The sequence below is a fragment of the Octopus bimaculoides genome, chromosome 18 (assembly GCF_001194135.2).
Source record: "Octopus bimaculoides isolate UCB-OBI-ISO-001 chromosome 18, ASM119413v2, whole genome shotgun sequence".
Taxonomy (NCBI): domain Eukaryota; kingdom Metazoa; phylum Mollusca; class Cephalopoda; order Octopoda; family Octopodidae; genus Octopus; species Octopus bimaculoides.
In genome coordinates this window covers 39,464,983-39,475,827 of record NC_068998.1, presented here as the reverse complement: position 1 = coordinate 39,475,827, position 10,845 = coordinate 39,464,983, and the positions used below count along the sequence as shown (strand labels likewise).

At 38.1% G+C, this 10,845-nt stretch overlaps 1 protein-coding gene across 1 annotated transcript in view; it reads left to right on the top strand.

Annotated features, from left to right (window-relative positions):
- Positions 1–10,845, top strand: part of LOC106884071 (serine/threonine-protein kinase Nek10) — a gene marked incomplete at its 3' end in the record, with an annotated part of 42,567 nt that overhangs the window by 27,608 nt on the left and 4,114 nt on the right. The window contains exons 20-29 of the mRNA XM_014935289.2: positions 854–956; positions 3,280–3,358; positions 4,092–4,221; positions 5,059–5,129; positions 5,728–5,877; positions 6,521–6,632; positions 7,726–7,831; positions 8,801–9,151; positions 9,924–10,079; positions 10,287–10,411. Of these exons, the coding sequence (XP_014790775.2) occupies positions 854–956; positions 3,280–3,358; positions 4,092–4,221; positions 5,059–5,129; positions 5,728–5,877; positions 6,521–6,632; positions 7,726–7,831; positions 8,801–9,151; positions 9,924–10,079; positions 10,287–10,411 (1,383 nt within the window). The remainder of the gene's footprint in view (positions 1–853; positions 957–3,279; positions 3,359–4,091; positions 4,222–5,058; positions 5,130–5,727; positions 5,878–6,520; positions 6,633–7,725; positions 7,832–8,800; positions 9,152–9,923; positions 10,080–10,286; positions 10,412–10,845) is intronic.

Genomic DNA, 10,845 nt, shown 5'->3' with positions numbered 1-10,845 from the left:
AGCTGGCCTGCTGAAGAGCTGCCCAGGCTCCATGTCTGTTTTGGTATGATTTCTACAGCTGGATGCCCTTCCTAACATGAACCACTTTACAGAGTGTACTAGGTGCTTTTACACAGCACCACCATGGGTGCTTTTATGTGGCACCAGCATGGATGCTTTTTACATGACACCAGTACACACAAGCCCTCAAGATTAGGATTACTCAGCTGAAGAGGGATGCAATTTCACTTAGTTTGATGTGTCTTCTCAAGCACATCAAACTACTAGAAGTATCAGTCTCTTGTCATCCCCTCTGTGAGGCCCAACATCCATCTGAAGATCCTTTCTTACTGCTTCGTCCCATATATGTGTGTGAGTGTGTATTAATGTTTGTTTTTATGTCAAGTTATAATAAAAACAATTCTACATTAAACTGAAGGATTACTCAATACTTTTTGCTGAGTACATATTTATTATTTAACAGGAGTGGTGGCAGTGACTTTGATGTTTCAACCTGCTAGCCTTCATACAGTGGAACTGAACCTGAAACCAATGGTTCTGAAGCAAACTTCTTAACTCCACAGCAGCATGCCAGTAGCTGTGTGTGTGTGTGTGTGTGTGTGTGTATGTGTGTATGCTCCTTTGACTTTCATGCACACAGAAACAAATGGAAAGCTGAAGGAGAGGCCATGGTAGTCAAAAAGAGGGTAGGCTGTAATTCTGTAGGTCAGAGGGTGTAGTGTAATTGAGCATAATACCTATGGTCGAAAGTGACCATTCCATCTTTTGTCCCAGCCTTATGCATCCAGTTCTGTTTCAGTTAATTGTGTATACACATATAATGACCTGTGTGTAAATGCTTGTACATTAACAGATGCTACTTGCATTACGATATTTGCATAAAGAGAAGGGAATTGTTCATCGAGACTTAACCCCCAACAACATTATGATTGGTGAACAGGACCGTGTTACTGTCAGTGAGTTCATGTTGGTTATCTTACATGTTTATTGATGTCTTGTTCAGTTATTGTTCCAATGAATGTCACTCTTTTTTATGGATTTGTTATACCCAATATTGACTGAGGTCTTAAAAATTTGTAAGACTTGAGAGTGTAATCCTTGTCAGCCAGCATTTGTTAATGGACTAAGGGTTTAGTGAAAATATTTGGAGGTCTGGCTTGATTAATCAGTCATCTGTGACAACAGCAGCATTCAAGAACAGACTGGGGAGTGGAGAAAAAGCAGTGAATTCCGATAGCAATGCACACTGTCCTGTATATAGAATGTGAAGCACAGGTCTTAGCGTTATGGTGTATGTGAAGCCATTATATTTGTGAATGGCAGTGAGTTATTTAACTGACTGCATGTGTGTGATAGGTCTGCTCCATGTGAGAAGACCAGGACTACACAACAACAGTAATAGCAATTTGTACAGGCAGATAGAATGATAACAGCTGTGTGTGAGCTGGTTAGAGATATCTTCCTTTGGACACCTTGACAGTCAAAAATCACATTGGGCACCTTGTGAAGATATATGTCAGTCAGTTAACAGATGACATTGGATATCAGCAAGATAAGCTGTTGCGTGCTATGGAATATGGAGACTGATGAAGGCTCAGCATCATGCAAATCTGAGCAAGGTCAATCTGCTAATAATACATGTGAGAATGGGGGATGAATTTAAGTGTTCTTAAATATCTAAAAACAACAATAATTCACCGAATAAATGACTTTATATATATATAAAGGTAAGATCCAAGGATCAAGGTGTAGGAAGTCAGTATGCTTCAAACAGTCTGTAGAAGATATTAAAAAACAACTTTCAGGAACAATAGTGGTTTACCGATAAACTATAAAGTTATTTTATAGTTTATGATTAGCAGCTGGGATTGCTGTGTATGTGATGTGCGAATATCTTTGGCCTGATGAGTAGCTAGCAGATTACCCATTGTTTGGGTAATTACTACTTCTGAGGTTCTGCTAGCTATGAAACATATGTAGCCTGGGTTTTATCTACTCCATTCCCTAATTTTGGATACACACATATATATATTATATGTAAGCCATCATCATTTAACATCTGTCAAAACATCCAGCTTATGCTGGCATGGGATGGATGTTTTGACAGGATCGACAAGCTGTAGGACTGTACCAAGCCTCAATGTCAGATTTAGTATAATTTCTACAGCTAAATGTCTTTCCTAACACCCTAAAATATGCATACATATATGTATGTAGGTCTTCATTTGGAGCAAATTCATACATTGTTTGCAGAATGGGATAGGCCCTGTACAAAGTGTTTACTCACTTTAAAAAGCTTCAGGCACTGGCATCACTTGATTTTTAACATTTCTTTTATGTGCTGGATGCTATGGGTGACCACAGATGAGAAAAGCAGGACACTCAATGAAAAATTCAGCATGAATGGTAGACTCTCTTAACACCTGTTGCGAAAATGCCCATTGTTGCCATCTCAGTGCAAATGAATGTTTAACCCTTTAGAATTTAAACCAGCCATAGCCAGTGCAAATATTCAACTTGCTTTGTGTTCAAACCAGTGAGATCCAGTCTCTCACACCTACCCTACAATGTCATTCTAAAAGTAACTATCGTCCCCTCAAAGTTTTGAAGCTACAAGTTAACGCATGGTTAATTCAAAACAATGTGAATAAATAAGCACTATATTTAACAGTAATTTAAGTGCTAAAAGGTTAAGGGAACAATTGAGTAATGGCACTGATCAAAGCTGAGCTGCTGCCATCATATATGTATAAACATTTATATGTACACCCTGACCATCACTAACGGCAACCATGCATTGCACAGATCTCATGCAGCCCTCCATCTTACATTTACTAAGAGAAACCCACCAATCTCTGTTCATGCATGTAACTTTATTTTGACTTGGATTTTACAGCTGTTTCTGTTTCCAGTGCATGCACTTATGCAGACACATGCAGATGCGCGCACACACACACATATACATAAGTTTTTAGAAAAATTTTTTGATACAGTCACAGCATTTGAAAAAAAGATGTTCTAAAATGAAAAGTTATTAATAATGAAAAATAACTTCTAAAAGATTATCATTAAATAATGTGTTTGGAAAGCTGAAAACAGTGAAAAGCATTTACACAAATATTTTTTCCATCAGATCCGAGTTAAAGTGCTTTTATAAACATTTTTTTTTACATATAATTAATTATACACACATGTGCATTTTTCAAGTGTGTGTGTGTGTGTGTGTGTACTGGAGTTATAGCTTCCTATAACATCTTGTCTTGTATATCACTTCCACAGCTGACTTTGGTCTTGCTAAGCACAACCAAGGGAAACAAAGAGAGATGACCTCTGTTGTTGGCACAATCCTTTATTCATGGTAAATCTACCTTACACTCTTTCTCCCTTTTCTTGTAACAGACTGTGACTCAGTGGTTAACCTACTGATTCACTGGCCTAACCTTCAAGTGTTCAAACCTGCTTCTCTCACTGCATTAAATTTTTAAAATATCTCACATATTACTGTTTTTTTCCTATTTTTATTTTCTTTTGTTTTTCATCTCCTCCAGTTGTTATTTTTTTAAACCCCATTTCAGCTCTGACTTAAAGAGTTAAAAAAAATGTAATTGTTTGTTCTGGAGAAAGGGGCTGTGTCTTTGGTTTTCAGAGTTCCCCCAAAGTTTTGTGAAATTGATGCAGTTAATATTTATTAGTGGATAGATGCAAGATGACAGCTGCAAAAAAACATATGCCAGATGGGAATTCCATAAGGCCAACATTCTGGGAAAGAAGAACTGAAGATAAGGGTTAATATAAGGGTCTAGAGGTGGTGGATACAATAAGGATGATGTGAGTAGGAGAGATGTGAATGCCTGAGTGTGGATGAAAGTACGAGAAGCAGAGGCCATGACAGTAGTAGTTGAAAGTCAGTGTAAGTGGAAACAGTAATTCTGTGGGTTAGAGGATGGAGTTTGATTGAGTATACCTATGAGGAAAGGTGTTCTAGCCATGACCATCCCATCTTTTGTTCAGGCCTTATGTGTCCAGTTGTTGAACTCTTTTTCAGTTTTCCTTTTTCTGATAGTTTTTTTTTGTGTGTGTTTTTTTTACAGCCCTGAAGTTATCAAAAATGATCCTTATGGTGAGAAGACTGATATCTGGGCTCTGGGGTGTATTGTCTATGAAATGTGTACTTTACAACCACCATTTTTCTCCACAAATATGTTGACCCTTGCCAAAAAGGTCAGTTGAAATTGTCTAAATGACTTCCTCATTTTCATTGCTTGTATTGTTTAACCCCAGGTCAGGTGTGATCCAGCAGACACCTGTGTATAAAGACTTTCTAGCTGTCCATCATTCTATCTATTTTAGAGTATCCATGACTAAATTATTTAAACTATCTTATTCTGTTCTTTGTGATGAACCCTAAGCACTAAAAAGATTTTGGTGTCTCCTTATATAATTTGAAATGTAAGTAATAATAAACCATAAAATAAATTCTTACTTTTCAAAATAAAACAAAACTAGCAATAAGATGGAAAATAATGTTTATTTTTGTCTACTTCCACTTTATTTATATTTGAAAAGTTTCCTCTTTGATCAGATTCTCAAAAGTAATCTTACACAAAACGTCTGCTTCTATACTTTGTAGAGAATATTATTTTAGCAAGTTTAAAGTGGTTTCTTTTGCGTTGTAAACCATTTACCATTTCTGTGGTGCCCCTTCCTTCCCTTGATGCCCTAAGTACATGCTTATTTTGCTTAATGGTTAAGCAATGGTCCCTTCTGTGTGGACCAGCTCACTAGCTAGCCCACAGTGAACTTCCTGTCTACAGTTCATCTGTTATCAATCCATGGACAGTACCCTACACTAGTCAACTATTGGGATTTATGTAATTGTCAAGATGCCTCTCCCCCTAAAATTGCTGGCCTTGTACCAAAATTAGAAGCAATTATTTGGGTATATATAGGCTAGTCATAGTACAAGTGAGATAGGGGAAGATATTTTAGTAATAGTTTTTGAGGAAACTAACCTTATGTATGTTTAAACTTTTGTTATTGTTGAATTATATATTTCAGATTGTAGAAGCAGACTACAAACCAGTTCCTGAGAAACTGTACTCAGCACAGTTGTTACAAGTGATCTCAAGGTATGGAAGATTTGTTGTGGATTTCATGGCCTTCATTACAGACATCTCCTTAGCTCAACATCAAAGAAAAATCACTCTTCTTATGTCTGGTTCCTCTTCTCCATCCTTCCCTTCCTCTTCCTCCCTATGCTTTCCCTCCCCTTGCTCCTATCCTCTTCCTCATTGTCAGCAACAGCACCATCATCAGTATCATTATCATCATCATCATCACTGCCATTACAGGCTGCGGCAGAAATACCTCCCACATTTCAAAGGTTGACAAAAGGAAAAAGAAACAACATTTGTGAAAAATTAATTTTACCGTTGTTTAAACAAAGGGTTACTGTTTTTGGCCATTAGCTAAATGAAAGCATCTTTGGCACTTGCATACGTTCATTAGCAACACATAGGTTAAAGTTTAAAATGTAGGAGGTATTTCTGCCACACCCTGTATTATCATTGCTATCTTCACCCTCATTATCATCACCATCTTTACAAGAGGCTCCTTTGTTGGCTAAGCCTGTTACTGGTTGTTGTTGTTGTTATTGTTGCTGCTGTTGTTTCTGTTGGATTTGGATTCCTCCTTTATGTATGGGTATTGTATTATATTACTGACCAGTTGCCTCTCGGTGAAACCCGAAGATCGACCAGATGTATACCAACTGACAGCACTAATATCAGACAAAATGCTCCTTCACATCGACTGCCTTCAGCTTCGTGAGAACAGCTTGAAGAGAAAACTGGAAAAGGAACGTTCTCGGACGCAGAAGTGAGTAGAAATAACATTTTGGTTAAAGTTTATCTTAATGCTATATTTTTAGTTTATATATTCTATATAGATGCAGGCATGGCTATGCGGTTAAGAAGTTTGCTTCCCAACCATGTGGTTTCATGTTCAGTTTCACTGCATGGCATCTTGGGCCAAGTGTCCTCAACTGTTGCCATAGAGTCAGCCAAACTTTGTGAATAGATTTGCTTGACGGAAACTGAAAGAAGCTCATCATATGTATATATGTGTATGTATATACGTAACTGCGTGCACGTGTGTGCATTTGTGCCTCTTTGTCTTCACATCTGGTGATATTTGCAAACAAGTGTCACTCTCATACATGAGGTGTTATTCACTTCCACTCTCCTATAAAACATGTCCAGCCATTGGGAAATATTTCTTGCTTAGAAACAGGTGAGGTTTGGTGATAAGAAGGACATTGAGCCATAGAAAATCTGCCTCAACTGATTCCGTCCAACCCATGCAATCATGAAAAAGTGTACATTAAATCAATAATGCTGATATGATTAATCAAGGCTGACCTGGAGTTAAAAAACAGCAGCAGCAACTATTCTTGCTGCTATAAATAGTGTATATCTGATATTCACTTGTTTAATTGATTAACTGTTCATTCTCTTTCTAGATACTTCTTTGAAGCTGTCAGCAATAAACAGAATTACCAGAAGCTATTTGTTGCCTCTCAAGAACACTTGAACCATTTCAGTGACCCTTCTTCCAGTTCTCGGGAAGAAAAGGTAATTAATTGTTATATTGTCTAAATGAGGTCAACCACTCACAAATATCCTATAACATGCTGTACATTAAGGCTTAGAGATAGATGTAGACCTGCAAGAATTGTTGTGTTGTAAAGAGATTTACAATGTGTGACACTTTCATTATAGGTAGAAATCACTTTGCACTAAAAAAAATTTCCTTCTGATCTATGTCAGCATAGATTTGTCTTATTGAACAGAACTAACCATAATGTTTCACATTACATTACCATCCTCAGTGATGAGCAAGCCTCTCTGTGGTCACTTGATCTACTAGAAATAGTAGTCAAATCTCTCCTAAATCAACATCCTACCACCTTATTAAATTAAAAGGATTCTTTCAATAATATAATCCTAGATATACTATGTCTGAAATAAAACAAAAAGGGGACAGTCATGGTTGGACTGCTTTTACTCATAGATCTGCTGTCACTGTTGTTAATGGTGATGATGATAATAATGATAATGGATATACTATCTCCAAATAAAAAGCAATTGATTGCCCAAACCTATGGTCATGGCTGGAACCACTTTCTTTGATTCTAGGTTTGTTGGATCAAGCTCACCTGTTAATAAACTACAACAACAAAAACAACAACAAACCGTACAGATTTGTGTAACTCTTGAGATAAATATAATTATTTAGTTCAGACCCTTCAGAGACAACAACATAGAGGTTGACCAAGAATGAGATGGTTGGGTAATGTCCATGGTCTCGGTTGCTCATTGCTTGCGAATCTAGCCGGAAAATCTAATGACAGTTGCTTCTGATAGGACCTTGTGGAGGAGGTACCTAAGGACTCTACCCCCACCCACAGGAATAGTGAGTGGGAAGAGAAGATAGTTGGATGGAGGGATGGATGGAATCACTTATTAAAACTCAAATGATGTCAGTGGTAGGGATGGAGATTTATTGTGTGGCGGAAGGTTTTACTGGTGGGGTTAAAAACAAGAAGAACATCAAAAATATCTTCCAAGTCAACCTGCTCCTCCACCCACCTGCCCACCCACCTGCCCACCCCCCGCAATCGCCCTCTTCACCAGGCATTTTACATTAATGTTCAACTTATTACAGGAAGGTGATTACGATTATTCTGTGGAGCTCGACTATAACGACAATAAAGGTAACAGCAAAAAGGAACCATTTTCATTTGACAACGTCACAGAAACAGAAGATCAAGGTGAGGTCATCATCGTTTTCTTTGTCATCATCATTTTTATCACTGTTGTTTCTGTTATCATCATGTTATCCATTATAATAACATCATCATCATCATTATCATCATCTCAGCTTTATCATCCTCATCCTCATCTCATCATTTTTATCCTTAATATTGTCATTAACATAAACATCATTATTGTTGCTAGTTATTATCTCTATGATCATCAGTGATGATATCACCATCATCATCATCATCGTTGGCATTAATGTTATTGAAGGATTGTCCATCAGTCTTGTTGCCTACCAACCTCGTCTCCTTATCATCATGTTCATCAGTCACCATCATTGTTGTTATCTTTATCATCATCAGTGTTATCATTGTCACCATCCTCATCGTCATCACATCACCATCATCATCATCATCGTCATTGGTGTAATTAAGAGGTTGTTCATCAAGCTTATTGTCATCAGCATTATCATCATCATTGTTGACATTGTCTTCCATCGATGAAATAAGTAGTAGCGGCGAGCTGGCAGAAGCGTTAGCACGCCGGGCGAAATGCTTAGCGGTATATTTCATCTGCCGCTACGCTCTGAGTTCAAATTCCGCCGAGGTCGACTTTGCCTTTCATCCTTCCGGGGTCGATTAAATAAGTACCAGTTACGCACTGGGGTCGATATAATTGACTTAATCCGCTTGTTTGTCCCCTCTGTGAGTAGCCCCTTGTGGGTAATAAATAAATAAGAAATAAGTAGTAGCTGAGTACTGGGATTGATATAATTGACTAACACCTGGCCTCAAAATTTCAGTAGAAAGGATCAGTGACTTCATCATCATCATCATTATCATCATCATCATCAGTGTTATCATTGTCCTCAATCATCATAATTGTTGCCATCACCATTGTTGTTGTAATCTATCTCATCATCATCATAATCATCATCACCATCATCATCATCATGATTATTCTACAATATCCTTTTCCAGATACTTGGACCAGCGAAGAAGAGCTGTACTTGAGTTACCATGGCAACTCTTCAGCTCTGAAGAAGCCGACCACTGATGATATCAGTGAGGCAGAGATGGATTCTTGTAATGGAATTGATGCTGTCAGCTTCAGTTCTTCGTCGTCTGCATCTGTAGACGCAGCTCAAACACCAGATAGTATTACGGTGGTGTGCGTTACAGAGGACAATACTAGAAGAAGCTGTGATGACGACAACGTTGGCAATACTCCCCACCACCCCTCTACCCTGGCCCCCATTGTACAGAGGGGTCCTGAGAAACACCAACAGACCGATAAACCAGCCCAGCTTTCATTGGTTATTCCAAACACAGGTAATATCATCATCATCATCATCGACGTTGTCATCATCATCATCACCACCACCACCATCATCTTCATCATCACTGTCATCATCACAATCGTTCCACCTCCACCTTCTTATCATTGTCATTGTCGTCATCACAGCCATCATCTTCAGCATCACTATCATCATCGTCATTGCCATCGTAGTCATCATGATGATCCCTAGGAAAGCTGGCACAAACGTTAGCACACTGGGCGAAATGCTCAGCGCTACTTTCTGAGTTCAAATTCCATCGAGGTTGACTTTGCCTTTCATCCTTTCGGGGTATATATATAATTCAAAGTCGGTATCTCAATCACTTGCAGTTGAGACCTGCATAATCTGGATGGTGTTTTTAAATTTAATTATTCTCTTTAACCCAGGCAACACTGGCTATTTCTGCTAGTAAGTATATATAATTGTGTGCATGTGTATGTATGTGTCCTACCACTGCTTGACAAATGATTTAGTTTGTTTACATTCTTGTAACTTAGTGATTCAGCAAAAGAGATCAATAGATTGACTACCAAGCTTTAGAAAATAAGTAACGGAATCAATTTGTTCAACTAAAACCCTTCAGTGCAGTGCCCCAGCATGGTTGCAGTCCAATAACTGAAATAAGTAAATGATAGGTTCTCTCTCTCTCCCTCTCTCTCTCTCTCTCTCTCTCCTTCTCTCTCTCTCCCTCTCTCTCTCTCTCTCCCACTCTTTCTCTCTCATTCTTTCTTCTTTTTTTTTATTGTAATCTCCTTATATTTCAGACACCACCACAGGTTATTGTTCCCCAAATGGATTAGTTCCAACTTCCTGTTCATCTGCAGAGAATGGACATTTCGGTGTTTTGAAACTTGATGATTCCAGGAATAACCAAAATTATTCTCGTTCCTCCCCAAACAATCTTCGAGTACAACGTCCTTGTAAGTGAAATTTTTTGTTGTATTTCTTTAACAATTTGGTTATTTTTAATAGCTTAAAAAATATTTTAACATATGGTAGATTTTTCAGTGAAATTTTTAATATAATGCCTATTATTTAATTCAAATTGGTATTTTAAAGAAAATGTTATTTTCTGTGGATTGATTGAGAATTGAACCATAGTCCATGTTCATTGTTGTATATTTCAGCTAACAGTTACTCAGTTTCAACCTCAACTGCAACCGTCACAATTTCTCCATCTCGGGTTCGGCAGATCAGTGATCCAATACTGCAGATGTTACATCCATTGCACAAGATTATCTACATCACACAGGTAATTATGGATATGTAGCTGTGTGGTAAGAAGCTTCTGCGAGCTGGCAGAAACGTTAGCACACTGGGTGAAATGCTTAGCGGTATTTTGTCTTCCGTTACGATCTGAGTTCAAATTCCACCGAGGCCGACTTTGCCTTTCATCCTTTCAGGGTCGATAAATTAAGTACCAGTTACGCACTGGGGTCGATGTAATTGACTTAATCCATTTGTCTGTCCTTGTTTGTCCCCTCTATGTGTAGTTCCTTGTGGGCAATAAAGAAATAAGAAACTTGCTTCCCAACCACATGGTTCTAGGTTCAGTCCCATAGTGTGCTACTTTAGGCAAATGTTTTCTACTATAGCCTCAGGCTGACCAAAGCCTTGTGAGTGGATTTGGTAGACAGAAACTGAAAGAAGCCTGTCATGTGTGTGTGTGTGTGTGTACGTGTATGT